The 21,375-nt window shown below is 45.3% G+C and overlaps 1 protein-coding gene across 3 annotated transcripts in view; it reads right to left on the reverse strand.

Annotated features, from left to right (window-relative positions):
• Positions 1–1,144: 1,144 nt before the first annotated feature.
• The window catches only part of LOC147745331 (uncharacterized), a 63,955-nt gene continuing 43,724 nt past the window's right edge, over positions 1,145–21,375 (reverse strand). For 2 of the 3 annotated variants that reach the window (XM_086952240.1, XM_086952241.1), the window contains 2 exons: positions 21,317–21,370; positions 1,363–4,145 (listed from right to left, as the gene is read on the reverse strand). In XM_086952240.1, the coding sequence (XP_086808366.1) occupies positions 2,693–3,547 (855 nt within the window). In that variant the 5' untranslated portion in view covers positions 3,548–4,145; positions 21,317–21,370 and the 3' untranslated portion in view covers positions 1,363–2,692. Of the gene's footprint in view, positions 4,146–21,316; positions 21,371–21,375 lie in introns of all 3 variants that reach the window. The other variant, XM_086952239.1, reaches the window with a different exon arrangement.

A 21,375-nucleotide genomic window follows, 5' to 3' on the forward strand; every position in this document is an offset into this window, starting at 1 on the left:
AGTACATGACCTTCTGAACACCAACATGACCTCACATCTCCCTCCCAGACACAGGACTTCGTGGATGCATCCCCACTCCAAGGACTAGCATCAGATTGGCAATGTCATCATCAGGAGAAGGGACAGATGGGATGTCAGGGTGACAAAGGCTATATGCGGCACGGACTATTGGACCGATCACAGGCTCATAGTATCCAAAATGAAGCTCTGTATTATGCCAAAGAGATGACCGCAAAGGTGTAAGGCCATCAAAAGGATTAATGTGTTGAAGCTGTAGAACAGAAGCATCACTTATAAATACCTAGGGGCATATTATCAAGAAAGGGCGATACATTATCGCCGCTTTCATCGGCAGGAAACTGACGCTAAAGCAGCGATAATGGGCTTGATAATATGCCCTTGTGAATTCCCATATCAGCCCAGGTTAACACCAGAACCTAGGCTGCTAAGGGAATTCACAAGGACTTACTTGCTGAAAAGCACCAACTGCTTTGTGCCCCTCAGAACGGCCCATCAACAGCGGGAAAGTAGCTGCCTTCATCAACGCTCACAGAACAGTACAAAACAAACTGAACAAAATGCAGGACTTGTGGTTGAGCGCCAAAGTACTGATGTTTGTCCATGGTTGTTGATGAAGCCTTGACATCTGATAGACTGGATGAAAGAGATCTGTGCGTCTAAAGATGCCTGAGTAATCCGATTCGGGCATGGAACATCCTGTCACACTTCGGGCAGACATGTGTTGACACTGTCGGTGGTGTGGAGGCAGCTCTGGATGTACGCAGTTCATGTTTTCTCTAAGCCTCAGCCAGGGGCGGCTGGTGCCATTTAAAAATGATGGCGTAAAATTCATCGAAAATTAATATTACCTGCAGCACAAGCCATTATTGTAGCTTTAGGGTGCTGGAAAAGTACCTATGATCACACTTGTAGGAGTATGATGGTTAGTAGTTGTGTTGTTACTATCATTGGTAGCGCTGGAAGGGGCAATGTAGGGTGCAGCTGCAGTGGCCGCCTGACAAGAACCCTGACCCTTATTTTATTTTCATTTTTTACAAATTAAGCACTAGAAGGGGTAAAAGTAACAAATAGGAGCAGTAGAACTGCTTACTGGAAGGTTGTCTAGGTAGATTATTATCTTAACTTTATGGCGCACAGTCACATTTTAAAAAGGATGTTTTTCACATTAAACAATTTCACATTTGTCCATTAATTACAAATGGGAAGAAAATGGCATCTTTAAGCTTTCACATATTTACAACCCCATTTAGAAGATTGGAATGGTAAAAAGCCAAGAATGCAAACAAAATTAAAAGGAGAACTATGTCAACACAGTGAAATGTTGTATATATAAATACGGTAAGTAACTGGGTATTTTACTGCAGTCTCATAACAATGCACCAATTTCACAAAAGCACATTCACAGCATTTATTACTCGAATACGCTTTATAAAATACAACTGGTCACTACCTTACTGTACGAAATTAGCAGCGGGAGCCTAATATGGCGTCATGTGCCCTTAGAGCACCACACATGCAGAGGTGTAGCCAGTACATCACGGGTGCAAGGAAGGAAATGGGTCCATGGCCGATGTTTGCGAACACTTTAAGGTGTTTAGTTTCATTTGTGAAATATTTCAATTGGCTTTTATTTGACAACAGAAAGAAAATGTAAAATGCTTATAATTCCCTACCCTTGTATAGTTCCCTTCCATTATCTCCTCACCCATTAGGCGCAATGCAATGCATCCCTATTCAAGTTTTACAGCAAGAGCCGCAAGTGCTGTAATTTAGGTGGCAGTATAGTTATCCAGACTGATTTTGCATGCACCCAAGCGCCTGGCCTTCACCACTTCACTTGGTGGCTCTCTCACAGCTTTATCAACCACAATACATTTTTTAAATTCTTTAAGCAGGAAGCCCTGTGCACGCTGTGTCAATGGTGCTCCCTGGGCAGAATACGACTCATCAAAGGGAACGTTTATTTAAGGGAGCATATCAAAACAAAATGCTCTCAAGCATTGGACAGGCGATGTATACATAAACAGAACAGTACCCCACAGAAACACGGACCTGAAAACACTGGACGCTTACAAGGAGGGTTCACTGTTCACAGATAAAGATCCTCCCGTCCCGCCCCCACCTCCTAAGCCAATCCTCGTGCTGCGCTGCCACATTGCTGATGATAGCAGTACAAGGATTTGCTGGGTCAGGGGCGTGCAACGCTCCTTTAGACAATTGCGGGATGTGGATGCAATCCTCTCTGTGCTCCTATCATTAAAAATAGGAGAAGGTTCAAGAGTGCATGTCAGAGGAAGGCACCTGTCCAACCCGACATGAGGCCTTCCCCCCCCCCAGGCCTCAGCTGTGCGTGTCACTCAACCATTTAAGCCACACCCCCATCCACGTCGGACTCCGCTGTTCTCACCTTTCTGACTAGTGCAGAACCACAAACTTTGCCCACACTATACTGCGCACTGCTGCAGCAAATAAAAACATTTAAAATTGTGCCTGGGGAAAGGGGGGCAATGCGCCCACGTTAGGAAACCGCCCCTGGCCTCAGCAGTGCATTTGCCAATGATTCCTTAATGCTGAAGTATCAATAAACTACTCCCATATTCACTGAAACGCCATGGTGTTTCCCCTTTGTGAGTTCGCTGCTGTTTTTGTAGATGTGATAAAGTAAAGCTCTTCACACATTCATTGCAGTGGTATGGTTTTTCCCCTGTGTGTGTGTTCGCTGATGTCTTTGGAGCTCTGATGATTGACAAAAACTCTTCACACATTCTCCGCAATGGTATGGCTTTTCCCCTGTGTGTATTCGCTGATGCCTTCGGAGAGCTGGTAACTGGCTAAAGCTCTTTACACATTCAGTGCATTCAAAAGGTTTTTCCCCTGTGTGTGTTCGCTGATGATTCATTAAGGTTGAGGAATCCCTGAAGCTACTTCCACAATAATTACAATGGCATGGTTTTTCCCCTGTGTGTGTACGCAAATGTCTTTGGAGATCTGTTAATTGATTAAAGCTCTTAACACATTCAGTGCATTTGAAAGGTTTTTCCCCTGTGTGTGTTCGCTGATGATTCATTAATACTGAAGAAAGACTAAAACTACTTCCACATTCACTGCAATGGTATGGTTTTTCACCTGTATGTGTTCGCTGGTGTCTTTGTAGGTTTGATAACTGACTAAAGCTCTTTTCACATTCTGTGCATTTGAAGGGTCTTTCCCCTGTGTGTGATCGCTGATGTATTTGGAGGTGTGATAACTGACTGAAGCTCTTCACACATTCACTGCACTCAAATGGTTTTTCCTGTGTGTGTGTTCGCTGATGTGTTTGTAGGGTTGATAATTGACTAAAGCTCTTCACACATTCAATGCACTTGAACGGTTTTTCTCCTGTGTTTATTTGTGGAGTGCTCATTAGAAAAGATGACAAACTAAAGCTCTCACTGCATGTGCCTGATACTTCTCTATTGGTTAATATCTCTGGGTAGGGTATACATTTATCTACATCCCTTGACTGTGTTTCCTGATGGGCCAACATGGCTGGTATTCTCACATCCCCTGTATGTGTGTTATTTTGAGCATCGAATTTACAGTTTAAGAATAAAGTACAATGGTCACTAAACTCTTGCCACACTCAAAATATGTGTAAGGATTCTTCATGCATGATTTTGTCTTTAGTTTGGATAATTGTTTTGCATGCTTGCGGGTGAAGATTTAGCCTCCTTCTGGTCAGTGTAAATTGGGACAGTGACTGTCTATTTTAGAGAGCAGAACCTGTCCTTTCCTTTACCTTTCTTCTATCTGGTTCCACTCCATTGTACTTTTTTTTGGTTCCTGTGGTTTGGCCAGAAGGAGTTCACAATAAACCTAGACTACTTAATGGTGGTCAGTTATAATTTTCGGAGGTTGTTCCTTTTAGTCTTGTGGCATGAAGGTGCACAGCTCAGACTCTTGCATTCGCTGAATTGCCTTCGATTGTTTCTTCCAGGATTTTTCAGTTTATGTTCAGAATCCTCCGTCTCCGACTGCGCTGATGTTTTCCTGAATACTGGAGGCCATTATTTATTATGGTATTTTGCAGTTTTACAGTATAATCTTCATCATTCATAAACATTTTGTGCATTCAAGGCTTTTTTCTGTTGAATGTAAAAAGATTTAAAATTACTAAATGGAAATGTAATGGCATATGAATACACAATATTTACCTGGCTATGAAAGGCTTCTCCACACTATCTTTGAAACTTATCAAGCGTTATTTCATCATACACGTATAAACAAATTTTATTGTGTCATTATTCAAACATAGGGCAGAGCCCCCTAATACAAATAGCATCCACCATACCATATACTGCAAAGCATTGTCATTGACATTTAGATTACATAGCATTGAGATAGAGAATACACAGAACAAAACAACATGAACATATTGAACCCCTTCCCTTTGCACTAATCCGCTGCTGTGTCTCTTTTGCCACCATAACGCCCACCCCAACAAATGAATCCCATAGCTACATGATTGCTTCCTCACCCGATGCCCCCCATGGCAGTGAAGGCGTAGACGCATCGGCAGGGGGCACCGTCTCCAAGTACAGATCCTAGTATTCCGCCGCCCATCGTTTCCAAATCTTGGGGTGCTTTTGAGGGCATCCCCTTGCCTTAAATATTGGTACCTCCAAGCCCATACAGAAATCTAGCCCGTTCTTCCATGCCGATACAGAAGATAGAGCTGATGCCTTCCACAACCTTGCAATATCTCTTTTAGCTAGAGTAAGCTCCAACAGTAACAATTACCTTTTTAAATATTGCCCCCAATACCCTCCATGATGTTTAGAATGACCAATCTTGGTGATGTGGGGAGCTCCCAAACCCAATACCTCTGCCAGGCAAGTCAGGACCCCCGCCAAAACCTTGTGAGCGCTGTACAGAGCCAAATAGTAGGATTGAGGGACCCCTCCTCCTCCTCACGGCCTCAGCGCAAGCATATCAGGGATGACACCTGGCCCACTCTCCACAGCCATTGCCGAGTATAGTAAGCCCGGTGCAGATATTTATATTGGATAAGGCATAGCCGAGTTGCCATCACCGCCCTCAAGGGGAGGCAAGTGCCTCTGTCCAATCAACCCCATCTATTTGGCCAAGATCGTGTACCCATGATTCTGTAAGTTTGTCCAGCGAGGTAGAACTATTTGTCACCAGTGATTGGTAGATTTTTGCAATTTCATGGTCGTGTAGATCACCTATAAACACCTTAGCTTCGATAGGATTAAATTTGGGGAGAACCTCTATCTCTGAAATGCTAAGAGAGATAGCATGCAGAAATTCGAGATACTTATATAATTGGGATTTAGGCATCTGGTATTCTCGTGTAAACCCTGGAAGGATTTCAGGACAGCGCATCACATCTCTTAATGTAGAGATCCCTATGTTTTCCCACCCACGAAACCCAGGGAGCGCAGCCAGTTGTGGCAGTCGACCATTACACCACAGTGGGGTTTTCCTTGTTAGTTTGCCCCACCACCCCATCCTGCGGAGGGACTGCTTCCAGAGCTGGAATACCACCCGTATGGCCGGCGGTAGAGAATTGCGCAAATATGCTGAATACAAGATGGTATGGAAGGTAGTCTCTCCCATGTGCCAATGCTCCACTGCATATGCGGGGTCTCGCCTATCCCCATACTACCATTCATTCAGTACTACAAATGGGATGCCATATAGTATGATCAGATGTCCAATGTAGCCAACCCCCCGCAATACGTGTACTGGAAGCAAGTCCGCACCGCAACCCTAGAGGCTCACCCGCCCATAGAAACTGGCCCAAAGCAGCATTGACCGGGCAAAACCAAGTATGAGGAATCGGGAATGGATGATTCTGCAACTTGTAGAGCAATCATGGCAGCGATACCATTTTAAAGATAGCTCACCTGCCATAAATGGAGAGGGGCATGTGTGACCAAGTTTTCATCTCCTCTCGCACCCGCGCCCAATGTCGAAGCAATATTCCTGTCCCATTCCATGTGCGGTGTGTCCGACAGGAAGACTCCCAGGTACTTTACCCCCTCCGTTGTTCGCGATACCGCCGATACCCAGGACTCCAATCCAGCCCTCGCCCCCAGTACCCATAGGGTAGACTTACAGGGATTCATAAATAAGCCAGATTTGTATTATATGGAGCAGTCTCGGCCCAACCTGTTGGTGTACGTTAAAAAGAATAAAACATCATCTGCATATAGTGCAATACAGTCTGAGAGTCTATGAGCCCATTCGTAGCCTTTTACCTGTGCATCCATCCACACCCATGCCCCCAAAGGGCTCTATTGCTAAGGCAAATAAATACGGCGACAAGTGGCACGAAAATGTGCAGCAGGTGGACCCTGCAACTCGCACTGATGCCGTAAGGTCTGTATACAGCAATTTTAAGTATGACAAAAATAGCGGCCCGATATTGAGGCGGTCTAGTAGCGCAAACAGGTATATCCAGATGAGGGAATCGAACGCCCTATCCATATTTGCCAATAACAGGGCGGCCGTTCCCCAATTCCCTGCATGGAGGCTATAGCTATGTGGGCCCGTCGGATATTATGGTGCGTAGTTCTCTGAGGCATAAAGCCCGCTTGATTGGGATGGATCAGGTTTGTTATATGTGATTGGAGTCAATTGGCCTGCGCTGTGGCCAAGATTTTGGCCTCTACGTTCAAAAGCGAAATGGGGCGATATGAAGCGTGTTCCATGTCTTCCTGCAGGAGTTCCTTTGGGGTGTAAAGCTCCGCGAAATAGCTTGCGAAGCTCTCTGCTATCAAGGAGGGGTCTCTTAGAACTCTCCTATCCGGGCCTAGTATACTGCGGAGCCCCTTGACACAGTCTATGTAGAAGTTTGCTGGACTTGTCGCCCCATTGATAAATTCTGCTACGGGATGCCAGCCATACCAATCGGGCCTCATCCATCATGATACTAGAATGAGTCTGCAGCGCCAACAACAGCTGGCGGCGCACCAGATCCCCTCCACCCCCCCTACTAAGCTGCTTGAGTTCTATCATTTAGGCCTCTGACAACAGGATTGATTCCCGATGGAGTTTACGCGCCGCAGTGCAATAAGAAATGTTGGCACCCCTTGGGTGGGCTTCATAGCCTTCCACAGGATTTCAGCCTCCTCTACCAATCCCATATTAACGTCTAAGTATTGCTCAATTGCCTGTTCCATATGCGTCCGATATGTCTCTTCTTGCAGGTGCCAGGGGGAGAGACGCCAACGAAAGACCTGTCTCACGGGGCATACCTGTAACATAAGGACCACCAGGGAATGATCCGACAGACCCCTTGGGAGAATCTCAGCAGACCTTGCTCTACTGGCGCCGCCATTAGGCACAAATATATAATCCAGGCAGGAGTAAGAGTCGTGTGTCGCCGAGAGAGAAGTGTACCCCTGTTCTTCCCCATTTAGCCGCCTCAAAGGATCCGTCCAGCCCAGCCCCGCCACCAGGGAGTTCAGTTTGGTGCCTTGGTGAACATTAGAGTAGCCCCCAGCTCTCCATCTATCTCTAGCCAAGTCCATTACATCATTCCAATCCTCCTCTACTAATGCTAACCCTTCTGGTATGTCAGACCACAGGGTTGTGAGGCGCTCAACTAGGGCCCACGGCAGCAGCGGGGGGATATACATGCAAGCCAGCACCACCAGTTCCCCTTCCTCGTACAACGAGCCCGTAATGAAGATGTATCTCCCCTGAGTGTCTGTCCATGTCTTATGTGTGAGTATGGAATCCTATGATGAATCAGGTTTGAGACCCCCTCCCACCGAGACCTCCTGGTGAAACTGGAATGGAACACTTGAGCAAAGCCATATCTAAGAAGACACAGTGCTTTAGTTCCCATTAGATGAGTCACCTGGAGCATCAGGATGTCTGCATGATAACGCTTGGCTTGACATGCTTGCACGCCCTGGCAGACCTCGCATACCTGGAGTTGCTGGGGCCCCTGGCAGACCTTGCATACCTGGATACGGATATGCTGGGGCCTCACGCAGACCTGGCATACCTGGATAGGAACATGCTGGGGCCCCTGGCAGACCACAAATACCTGGCACCACCTGGCATACCTGGATAGGGACATGCTGGCACCCCCTGGCAGACCTGGAAGACCTGAATAGGTACATTCTGGCACCACCTGGCAGACCTCAAATACCTCGATAGGGACATGCTGGGGCTTCTGGCAGACCTGGCATTCCTGGATAGGGACATGCTGGGGCCCCTGGCAGACCTCGCATCCCTGGTAGGCCGGTAGTGCAGGGAGCGACGGTCAAAATACTGACTCTACCCCAACCCTACCGGCCGCTCACAGCAGACTATCTCAGTCTGACTCTTGTATGGCGTTCCTTTCCTCCCCTGCATATTCGATGCTGACCCATTTCATTCTGCTTCCCATACAAAATGACTCTCCGTTCCCCAAACCAGCCTTGGTAAGTGTGAGCAGTGCACAGCCACGTGGCAGTCGGCCTGTCCATTCTCGTCTACTTGTTAAATCAGGTGGCCAAATCCTGCTTAAAGTACAGGTACTTGTGTTAAAATAACAGCCATTACGTGGCAGTCGGCCTGTCCATCCTCGTCTACTTGTTACATTAGGTGGCCAAATCCTGCTTAAAGTACACGTACTCGTGTTAAAACAATAGCCATTTATTACTTATATCAGTCTCAAATCTATAGCAACCATCGTAATTGCTCTAGTTACTACCCCTCGTACAATACCAGCGGGTGCGCGCACCGGTCACGCACGAGCCCGGTCAATTGTGTACTGCTGAGCTGGGCACCAGTAACACCAGTTGTCGGCCCACAGCGCCATGAGGGACTCGACAACTGAGCATTTTTGACTGACGCCCGGTGGAGCTACCTCGCGAGCTAATTGCGACAGAAACAATTGCAATTAGAAGCGTTTAAGAAGCAAGACAACCTCTAAAATGACAGCCGCAACAAACCCTCCTGCGTCTCTCCTGACCTTATCTCCCTCCTCCCCCTAACCCCCTCCGCTCTACTCTTCATGCTACCGCCCTTTGCCCTCACCTGTCCTGGCCCTTAGTCCCCACCATGTTTATCTGTGAATTTTCCCACGTCAATTGAGATCTAGCTATTTTGTCCAATGCCCCATGGAGCTACCTGGTTTAGCTCTAGGGGAGATAGGCCGGGGATTCCCTCCTTGGACGTCACCTACCCAGTCGGTCTTTAGACAAACTTCCTTTCATCTCTCCTGTCGTCTCTTCCCGCATCCTCCCTCTATTTATGTCTCTCCTTCTCCTATCTCTCAATGTACTGAGACTGAACTATTTTGTCTGATGCCCGATGAAGCTACCTGGTTTAGCTATAAGGGAGATGGGGCGTGGATTCCCTCCTTGGTCGTCACCTACCCAGTCGGTCTTTAGACAGACTTCCTTTCATCTCTCCTTGTTGTCTCCTCCCTTATCCTCCCTTTCTCATCTCCCCTGCCCCCTGCACTACTTTTCTCTCTCCTTTCTCTCCTCTCCCAATGTATTGCCTATTTTTTGATGTATTGTGTAATTGTTGATCTTTTTCTGTTACATTGTTGATTCTCATGTAAAGCGCTCTGATACCTTCGGGTCTAGCCAGCGCTATATAAAACTCTTTAAATAAATAAATTAAATAAATAAATGAAGTATAGCCCCTCTTTTCACTTTGTCTAAAGCACCTCTGATGTTCCAACTCACTATTCGAAGATAGCCCACAGGGGCCTGCACCTTATCAATGGGGACCGCCATCGGTAGATCCAGGAACTATGGCATGTGAGATGTTTATCATACAACGTGTAAGCAGTGGCCGTGCAGGGCAGTGACTAAGCGCAAATAGACAATATGTGTTACCAACTTCCCCCTTCCCCCAATACCTCAAAACTGCCGAAGTACCTGTCGCAGTGAGGGTGGCTTGGGGACCCCAACGGGAGCCCCCTGCCTGCCCCCACCATTGGTTCCCCAATAACCAGCCCATAATCAATGGGCGTTTCCCTCGACTATAGAGAGTCTCACTAAGGTACTAGCCCCCCTCTCGCCTCATCAGCCTGAGCATGGGTCTCCAGCTACCCCTTTCTTTTGTATTGGCTAGGAGGCCAAGGTCCCTTGATGAGGCATCGATGTGGACCTGTCACTACGGGACTTGGATTGCCGGCTGGATCTTGACCGTTTGTTTCCTTTAGGTTTGGGCTTTGGTGGTCTTTGGATGGAATCGCTAGATGACGAGTCCGATTCCATCCTGGGGGGCGTATGGGGCGAGTCTTCATGGACTCGTCCGTCCAGCTGAAAACATCTTTTGGCGTCTCAAAGAATAGCGTGCATGACTGGTACACCACCCTCAGCCTTGCTGGGTGTAGCAAAGCATACAGAAGTTTCAGTTCTCAGAGGCGCGCTTTTGCTGCCATGAATGATTGTCGCTGCTGCTGGACTATTCGCGTATAGTCTGGAAATATAAGGATACGATTCAAGGCACAGATCAGGGGTTCCTTGGCTCTGGCTTGCTTTAAGATCGTGTCCCTGTCGTGATAATTTAAGATCTTTGCAATTACATGCTGCGATCTGGCACCCGGGGGCGGCTTCTATGAGCCCTATCTATGATTAAACAGTGGGACAACGCTTCCAGGGGAGCCAGTCTGTGAGCCACTGGGTCAGGAACCGCTCCATATCCCCGCTGCACACTCTGCCCTCCGCATCTTCCACACAAGATGCCAGACCTCTGGTTATGGTTTCCAAGGACGCCACTTTTTTCTATAATGTAGTGATCGAATCTTCCACCTCCGATATCCTGGTCTCAGTCTCTGGGTTAAGCTCCAATGCATTCCGGAGATCGTGTCTAATAAGCATAATGTCCGAGCCCACAACTCAAGTTTTTGCATCCAAAGCGATTCTAGACTGCGTTATAGCCGCCATTAGTGCAGCGTTATCTGGCATACCTCCCGCTGCGCCCCTTGTTCTGATGGTGGGGCTCCCACTCCGGTGTAGCAATCCAGAATACTTTGCTTGGAGGACCCTCCCAGCGTCTTGTCCTTCGTCATGATGTACACTTGATACTAGTCCTCAATATAGCACTACTAGCCCGCCCGAGTCAGGCCCTCAGCCCAACCGCTCCAGCATATCCTGCGGTGCGGGGATCTTCCCTTCTTTTCCACTTGTGTCCATCTCTGTGAGTAGGTTCCTAGGGTAGCGGGCCCGAGCTGAGGCCTCCAGCCCACAAGCCGCACAGGGATCTAACCCGGTTGCTTCCGCAGGCAGTCGTACCTCCTTCCCCCCGAGTGTGTGTCCCGCTCGTTGCCTGCTCACCGCTCCCAAGCTTTCAGGGTGATGCGTCACGGGGCCCACGCCAGGCTCCGGCCCAGCATGCCCCATCTATTAGCCGCTTCCACCAGGCAAGACACTACTTCTTATAGGGCCCAACAGCTATTATTGCAGCGTCGTCCGTGTGGGCCTATATCCAGTGCAGGCCGCGAGGTATGATCACAGATGTACGTCAGGTCTCTCCGACTTGGGGCTCCTCTCCCCCTCTAGGCCACACAGTGGTCAGCAGGGCCCCCAAGGTCCCAGTCCGATCCCTCTGGGGTTGACCCCCGCGCGGCCCAATCTGGCCACCTAGGTTAGGCAATGGAAGGGGGGAGGGGAGAGGAGGACACTCACCGGGCCATTGCCTGAATCCTTCCGGCCTCACATACATGGTCTCTGCCGTTGACGATTCTCAGGTCAGGCCCCCAGAGGCTATTGCAGCCCCCAAACATCTCTCACACTAACGGATTCCTCATAGGTGCTGTGTCCACCGTGTTCGCCTTCGGCTCAGCCTCGATACTGCTCAGCCCTTGGGCCACTGCTGCCGGATCTCTGATAGGCACTCCTATTCGCCGCGATCACCGCCACCCATCTCTGCCACTATAGCGGGAGTCGTTAGAGGGGTGAGGTGGCCAATGAGGCAGGATAAATGTAGGATATTTTTTAGGGCAGAGGAGAGCTCGACTAATACGCATCCACCATTATGGATCGCTAGGCCACACCCCCCCATCATATATTTAACTAAAGGTTTTGTTTAACACGTCACATTGTATCCTGTGTTCGCAGAGTAACTTAGAAAATAAAGGCCACTAATGGGGTGCCAACAAGCTATAGGTACCGATTTAGGCCAATGCATATATTCATGAATGTGTTAACGCAAGAACAGCTCCTAAAATAAGAAAGGGATCAGGAAGGCACAAGAAAGCAGACAACACATCAGAATGTTGTGCCATACCTCAAATTTTACTTTTCACAGAGGTGCCTGACTTCACTCCTTATTCCCACAATATGCTTCATAGCAGTGGTTCATTGATTTTATTTATTTCATGGTTTCACTTTTTTCAAATCTTTTAGCTATAGCTAGTTTCTCAGTTTGATCTCCTGGAATGGGTACTCCCTAGCTGGACCAGGAGGCTGACGTGGGCTATATAGTATTTTGTTTAGCTGTCCCATCTTTAACATCAGTGCTTGTTGACAGAACACACTAGCGTTCTATCAGATCATACCTTCCCTCCTTTTGGCATCTTATTGTTTGAAAGCTGAGGTGTGTCGGTGTAGCGAGAGCACTAGTGATTTGGCAAAGGCAAGCCCATCTGCACCCTTCCACTCCAGATCCGCGCCCTGCACCCAAAACACAGCATCTCTTCAGTCAAATAGATTGGTCCCCATTTCCAACACCTTGGCTGTTCTCCAAACTTTCAACCATCAAGGTGGGATCTATTCTTACATTTATTCACCTGCTTTTCAGTTGCATTTCTGATGGTTCTGCACTCAATATTCCTTGTCCAGCCCGAAGCCTGTGGCCACGTTTTTCCAACTACATGATTCACACTTCACCTGTACAAACCACTGGGACCACATTTAATGGAAACGTACTGAATTGTGCTCATTCAAGATGGAAAATTCACCTCTGCTCATAACATAAAGATAAAGTTCCTTTGTAACTCTCACACATGCCCGACAAGTGCATGGTCGTCATACAGCTTTTGAATAAACAAAAGCCCACATGTTTCCTTCAGGGTGGATTGTCTATGTCAAATGAGGGCTCACAGTTTAGAGTCCAGTCGACATGCACAACACACCTTTGCAGGGGTGTAACACCCCCCCACCCCAGGACTGGAGAGAAACAAAGTAACAAGTTATATTGTTTCTCTTCAGTCAGAGCCAGGCCCGGGAAAAGGATGGTGGTCGGGGACCTCAGAGAGAGCTTTCTCCACAGGGCACTGCTTCTCTGAGATGGGACGAGGCAGCACAGAGCTGATTGGTGCAGGAGATTGTTTGCAGCTACAGGAACAGGATCTAATGGGACCCTGAGGAAGGTAAACAAGCATTTGCAATGCAATTGGTCTAGCATTTGTGAGAGTTAGAGCTATTGATCTTGTAAAGGACAATGTATTTTACCTATGCGTTTTCTGTTTGGAGTGGAGTGAATGTGTGTGGTGTCAAGTGAACATATGTGGTTTGGATTGGAATTGTTGCGGACTTGTGTTGTGTGGATTGGATCTTTGAAGACAATTAATGTGTCATGGTGTGCAATGTAATTATGTGGTATTGAGTGTACCGGAATTATGTGGAGTGGGATTGTGTGTCATGGAGAGGCATTGTGTGTCTTGGAGTGGGATTATCTGAAATGTTATTTTGTGTTGTGGAGTGGTATGTAGTGGAGTTTATTTATGTGGTTTGCTTTTAAATATTGTAGCATGATGTGGAATTTTGTGGTGCACATTGGATGTATGTGGTGTGATGTGTAATTGTGTGGTTGGTTTGAATTATGTAGTTTGTCGTTGAATTATGTAGTGTGGAATGGAAATGTGTAGAGTTGAATTGTGTGACGTGGAAGTGTGCGGTGTTGAGTGAAAATTATGTTGATTGGTTTTATGAGGCATGGTGTGAAGTGTAGTTATGTGGAGTGTTGCTATGTGGCATAGACTAGATTTATGTGGAGTGTATTTATGCAGTATGGAGTAGAGCTTAATTATGTGGCGGTTAATTATGTGGTGCTGAGTGGTATTATGTGGAGTGTAATTATGTTGTGTGATGAATTGTGTGGGGATGAATTATGGAATTGTGTGACGTGTGGAATTATGTGGCATGGTGTGTTGTATAATTGTGTTGAGTGGAATTATGCAGCTTTTTGCAGAGTTGTATTTTATGGAGGGTAATTATGTGTATTGAAGTTGAGTGTAATTGTATAGGATGAAGTGGAATTAAGTGTAGTTGAATGGTGTTGTGTGGAGTGTAATTATGTTGTTTGTAGCGGTATTAGGTTGTGTGGAATGTTATTATGTGATCTGGAATTATGTGGTATGGAGTGAAGTGTAAATATGTGTTTTTTAATTTTTAGGATTGTAATTATGTGATAAGGAATGTTGTAGAATTAAACTGTTTATAGTTGAATTGTGTGGAATGGAATTATGAGATGTTCAAATGTGCTGTGAGTGTTAGAATTAGGTGGCGTTGATTTGGACAAACTGTGCACGCTAAGGCTTTTATGTCATGGGGTATAAAGTTGATGATTGTCTATTTTTCTTTGTTAAAATATTATGGGCTGTTTCTTTACCTTCCGGTACATTTCTGAACAATTTGTTAAGCTACATTGTATTGTTGCATTGTGTGCGCATGCAGGGAAGATCGAAACATGCAAAAAATCATCCTACGTCTCAGTATGAACGTCCACACTTCTAAACAGTAATTCCAATCCTAGAATGAGTTACCTGTTTACTTTACAACAACAGTTAGTAAAACAAGTAAATGCTTTGCCAGCCTGTATAAGTAGCAAAGGTTTTAAAGGGACTTGTTTTTGTGCAAGTTATTGCTTTTCCCAGTTCACGGAAGGGATACAAAACATCTCCAGATAAGATTGGGTTGACAGGATGGTGCGATAGCAGAATATTGATACGTGTGCATCAGGTGTGGACTGCGGGCAGCAAGTGCCTGATACACTATTTGTATAAGAAAATACTATTTTTTTTCTCTTTATCCTCCATTAGTTATTAGTAAGGAAGGAGGAAGAGAAGTGTTCACCGACAGCATTCGGTTAGTCTTAGGGAGACAAAGAATGCTGTGGTCTTTGGTAGATGCCGCCCAGAAGGCAAAGGTATATGTATCAGGAGCTGCCAATGAAAGGAAGTGGAAATGCGCTTTAGACGTTGCTGATATTGATGGCTACTGTGCGGTTGCAGACTTTGCTAGGCTAACAGTGGGTGGGGAAATGCTACGTTCTCACTGTAGGTTCTTCGCTTGGAGGTAGGTCATCAAGTAGGAGGATGTGTTTGGTGGGCCAGCTGGAGGCAGTGATATGTAACTTTGCTGGAGGGCGCAGCAGCAGTATTTACTGATGTATGTAAATCGCCCAATAAGAGGCCGGATGTGACCAATGGAGGAACCAGAATCCTAATGTTACGGCCAGGTGAGAACCTGCAGTATGGTGGGCCGCTTGCCTGAGAGCTCTTGACTGGCACGGAGAATGAGGGGTCCCCTCCATGTACCTTGCAGGGGGGCCTCCTCAACTTTCATTATGCCACTGCACCTTCGTGAAGAGATGGCGGTAAGTTTATTTAGACAATAAGTGGGGAAGACAGCATGCTCATTGCTCGCACGGAGCAAGGCATCTAGACCTGTGTGAGATGCTTGGAGATGTTTAGCTATGAAAGTCCAATTAAATACCCCACCCACAGTTTGCAGTCAGATGCCAAACATTGAAAACAAGAAAGCATTTTCACGAGGCAGCCTACAAGAGTAGATGTGTGTATCTTTGCTCCATGCTTTCCCAATTGATTACTGGGTGCTTCGGATCCTGCACAATTATTAAAGATCTCCTTATCCTAAAGTTACAGAGTAGAACATGGAAAATAAATATATATAAAACAAAAAAGTACCACACAGACACCTCAATGGCAGTGGATAAAGCGTATATCAGCTAATGATAATGTACAAATGTGCAATGTTAAAACTGAACAAATTGTTGGATAATCATGGTTTACTGGAAAAAGAAATCAGTGAATTCAAGGTACAAAGGCCAGTACCAGAAGACCATGCTCTAGAGACACCATATAGTAAAAGTAAAAGAACAGTGATTAAGAGTAGTACTTAGGAGGGAGTTTAGGGTAGAGGGGAAAATGAGCCAGGAATGTCAAAAGACAAGGAAAGTAAGAAAACCCCAAATATGTACACAACAGACAAGGGAGTAGGACAGAGGCGGTTAGAGCAATAACAATAGAAAGAGAATTCAAAACATGCAATGAAGAAGTATCAGGCATCTTGAAAGTTGAAATGATAAGAAAGGGACATATTTGGCCCATATTCTCAATACAATTGGAACAAAAGCAGTTTCAACTCCTTTTTAGGTCGAGCCAAGACAGCGCATGCGCTGTCACAAGACCTGAAGTAAAAAGAATATGGAGGGTAATCCCGCCTGCTGCTTGACATTGGTTCACTCTGGCGTTGCTCTGCTTAGCTGGCTCATTATTGGCTGGCCATCCGGTGTGTCACTTCCGTTTTGTGGGAAGCAGCATCGACCAACTACAGTTTAGTTACGCTATAGGTCGGTATCTCTTTCGTTTTGGGACTACTTCTTCTTGCCGGTGTCCAAGGCCTCGTAAACAAATGCTTGTTTATTGAGCCTTGACAATGGCAGTTGCGCAATAAGCACTTTCACTTTCAGAACAGCTGCATTTTCTCACACCACTCGCTTCATAAAGTGAAAGCGTGCACGGTGCGCTACAAATACAAACACCGACAGCCATTGCCAGCTTACAGACAAGGAGCAAAGAAAACCGGAACAATGGCTTTGGTATGGCGGCCGCTTGTATAATTCACTGGCACTAGTGGGGGCGGCATATTTCTTTGCGCCCGGGGCGCTAGTGTAGCTAAGCCAGACTCTGACTAAGCGCTACATATAAAACCGTTACGAGCGGGTGCATTGCAGCCTGGAGCACAGGCAGGGAGAATGAGCCAGCAGAAATCCAGGTTAGGAGCCCGCGCTCACATGCAAATCTCACTGGCGGAGAAACACAGACAGCTGTGATAACGCCCCAGATCTGCAAGGCCCCTTTTAAGAACCCCAAGGTCACAGAACAAGGTCTGCTTGGGAATATGGGGCAGACCTTTGTTACGAGTCTAACGCCATTATTGTGGATTGCGAGTAGTACGCGTATATGTACAGGTGCATCAACCTACCGTGCTCTCTCTTTAGAATGCGTTTTTGCACCTATTTGTAGCCGCATGTGCACTTTCGGTTTTACACTTGTGTGTGTTTTTCCGACGCTTCACCCTTCAGTCTGCTGATTTTCTAGGCAGATTGGGGTATTCTTTCAAAATCTTTCAAGAGTGGAGGGGGTCTAGGGGGTTGGGGAGCATAAGGCCTCCCCCATCTCAGCCCGACATCTTTTGAACATAATGCTGGGACTGCATGTCCCAGGCTCTCTAGTGCCATGGTGTCAAGATGAGCATTTTAATTTTACCAGGGGGAGAGCAGCGCACTCCAACATGTAATCGAGGAGTTTATAAACGACAGCAATCATCTAAAAGGGGGTCATTGTGGTAAGGATGACAGACCAGACTGAAACAGGGGCATCTAAAAACACAAGCATTTGCAATGGAATAGGTCTAGCTTTTTAGAAACTTTGACCTATTGTTATTGTAACTGACAATGTCTTTTATAATTACAGGTCTGTTTTTTTAACACGTAAATAAAAGGCATTGCCATTTACAATGCCCATAGCTCAAAATCTCTCAATTGCCAGACCTATTGCATTGCAAATGCTTGTTATATATTACAGGACAGGACTTGGGCACAGAGCAGGTGAAAGTGTGTTTCAGAGTCTCCTGGTGCAGCAAGGAATTGACTGAGGATGTATGTGGTATTTGCTGGAGTCATCACCTGTGCTAATTGCTCTTTTTGAAGCATGAAGAGTTCAGGAAAAGAGATTCTGAGCTGCACAAGAGTTGCTCACCACCAAGCATTTAACATTTTCTGCCAAATAAATAGGCAAAGTCAAGTGCCTGCTTTGTGGGTGATACAAGCCGGCTTTAACTGTGTTATAGCTTCAGTGAGAAGCTGCTGAGTGTTGACAGCAAAGCAGTGAGGTGGTCTCAGTTTTTGCTTCTACCAGCATAAGTTACTTATGCTCTGGAATAATTTTTGGTCATACTATATATATGTAGATTGCTTACTTGTTTAATATTCCTAGGCAAATACTGGATGTGGAAAATGTTGCAATAGATAACTGCAGTGTTAGGTGGCGTTAGCTACCTCTCAAAATTGGTTACAACAGAGTTGTTCCTGTCAGTAGTTACCCAGACAGTGAATACGGAATTAAGTACTAAATTGGAAACTTTATTATCAATTAGATGCCTGACCTTCCTTTAGAAGGGAGCGATGGGTGGGAGTTGTGAGGTCTCTGTAGCTAGACACCAGATCTGTTGCAGAGATCCAAACTGCAGGTAAGTCACTTTTTTTTCTGATAGATACTCATCACCCTTTGAATTGATACTACAGCAGAACCTGCTGCCAGGTGGTGGAACTGAAGGTGTCCTGCAGCACAGAATGGATCAATCAATCAATCAGGGGTTTGCAAAGCCCGCTACTCACCCGTGAGGTTTCAAGGCGCTGGGGGGTGTGGGGCAGCTCCGGATCAGTGGAAGAGCCAGGTCTTGAGGTCTTTCCTGAACGTGCGCAGGGAAGCGTCTGATGTTAACGGATGAAACATCCATCTCTTTTTTTACTTTCGAATCCAAGCAATAATGCTTCAAAAATGTGTGGAAGAAATCCACGCCACATTATATATATGTGGTTACCTCACGTGGGCAAATTGAAGGACCATGCGTTTGCTCTGGGTGTGTGAGCCCAGACTCTTTATAGCAGCTCCTGTGTATCAGGGCATAACAAATCTTAATTCAGCAGATGATCCACTGTGACAGAGTCCTCTGTCACAGCACTGCTTTTTGCACACACATTAATTAAGAAGCAAAAATGTCTCTTTTTGAGGTTGACAAAGGCTGTCAGAACAGCCAAAACACAGTTCCTGTCTACAAGTGCTGTCTGCTAATAAAATTGTAATTGCTCAAGTACTCGAGTGCAGGCTTTACCTTGACATAGAGAGGATTGTTTGTAGTTCTTAAAGGCATTCTGTGGTACCGCCTTCTTCCTGTACGCCACCAAATCCACAAAAGCAGGATATGTATATATGTCCCTCTTTTATCTCAACCGTTACTTGTTCTGGGTTCTTATAGGTCTCTTTCTTTTTCCTCCGTGTCTTGCCTTTATCTCAACTGTTATTTGTTCTAGGTTCTTTTTTCTCGCTTCCTTCTTCCTCTGTGTAACACCTTTATCTTAACTGTTACTCGGCCTGGGTTTTTTTTTCTCTCCTTTATCTCAACCATTACATGTTTTGAGGTTCTTATTTCTCTCTTCCTTTTTCCGTGTTCCTCCATTATCTCAACCAATATTTGTTCTGGGTTCTTATTTCTGTCTTCCTTCTACCTCTGTGTCCCTCCTTTATCTCAACCATTCCTTGTCCTGGGGTTGTTATTTCTCTCCTCCTTCCTCCTCCATCACGGAGGAAGAAGAAAGAGAGAAATAACAACAGGAGGGTCACCCTCCTTTATCTCAACCAGTACTTGTTCTGGGGTTGTTATTTCTCTCTTTCTTCTTCCTCTTGGTCCCTCCTTTATCTCAACCATTACTTGTTCTGGGTTCTTATTTCTCTCTTCCTTCTTCCTCTGTGTCCCTCCTTTATCTTAACCGTTACTTGTTGTGGGTTCTTATTTCTCTATTCGTTTTCCCTCTGTGTCCCTACTTTATCTCAACCATTACTTGTTCAGAGGTTCTTATTTCTCTCTTCCTTCCTCGTCTTGGTCCCTCCTTAAACTCAGCCTTTACTTGTTCTTGGTTCTTATTTCTCTATTCCTTTTTCCTCTGTGTCTCTCCTTTATCTCAACCATTACTTTTTCTGGGTTCTTATTTCTCTATTCCTTTTTCCTATGTGTCCCTCCTTTATCTCAACCGTTACTTGTTCAGAGGTTCTAATTTCTCTCTTCCTCCTTGTCTTGGTCTCCTACTTTAACTCAGCCTTTACTTGTTCTTGGTTCTTATTTCTCTCTTCCTTCTGCCCTTGTTGTATTTCTTCTTTGTCTACTTTACTATGCCTTAGTCTTTCCTTCCTTTCTATTAAGGTTTTTTTGTTTCTTTTTTCTACAGAAGAGTTCTGAGAAGGAATCAGGCCTCTAGCATATCAGGATGAATCTCAACCAGAAAGGTAATTCCTTATCCAGTTATGCATCTCCCTTGAAGTCCTTCATTCTGAATAAATTGTAGCGGGAAACATAGTAAGTCTGCTTTCTCTTGGGCTTTACTTTTCCTATTTCTGATCTGGAATTGAAAAGTTTAAAGCAACAGGAACCAGCGCAAGATTCTCTGATTATAACTAGGGCTCCCGGTATTATGGTATTTATTTTTTTAACATATAAATCTGTATTTACCCATATTAATTTTGTGTCCATCTTATTGGTATTTATCCATACTTATTTTGTATTTTTAGTATAAATGGAGTTGTAAAACGGTATATATCCACATTTATTTAACTCTTAGACATGCACTCATACGTGGAAGCCTGTCGCATTTTAGGAAATTAAACAGCCACACATAACATAATACTACACCAATAGGTGTATATTAGCTTTATTCTACAACTATATGTTAACTTATAACTGTATTTAAGAAAATCTGATCCTGTTTTGTAACTCCCTATCTGTCTATGAGATCAGTTTTTGCCTGGAATTCATGAAATACAGCATGTGGAGTCTTTTACAAAAAGTACAAACTTTTCAGTATGTTTCCGTTGTTAAAAATAAATACAGACAGGAAACACATTGTCTGCAAAAATGTGTAAAAACAGAAAACTGGGAGCCTTAATTATATCCTTTGTTTTGAGCTAAATATGTTAGTGGGACATGGAACAACTGGTCGAGGCGGAGTAATTCTCATCACATGACTGAGAACTATAGTGCAGCGTTTTCTCAGTAACTTGCGGCAGAGTCAGCACAAGAAGTAAATATCAGATTCCCCTCGTATTTTTTTCTGTGTGTTCAATAAGATAATTTAAGTATTAGGAAGGTTTTAACAAACACCTAACTTGTCTAAAGGTTACTAGTGATAACAAGAACTGAGAGAAAGAAACAGAGGTGATCATTTTTCTACCTTGTTTTCCTCTGAGAAACAGTACTCACCTCAACTGAATTTACAGCAGCACAAGGTGAACAAGAAGGAGAACCATTCTTACCTGAGTACCCTGCGAGGCTGCAGTACCACCGGAGCTCCATGGTCATGCAAGTACCTAAA

Source organism: Lissotriton vulgaris, chromosome 1_1, assembly GCF_964263255.1.
Source record: "Lissotriton vulgaris chromosome 1_1, aLisVul1.2, whole genome shotgun sequence".
NCBI classification, from domain to species: Eukaryota; Metazoa; Chordata; class Amphibia; order Caudata; family Salamandridae; genus Lissotriton; species Lissotriton vulgaris.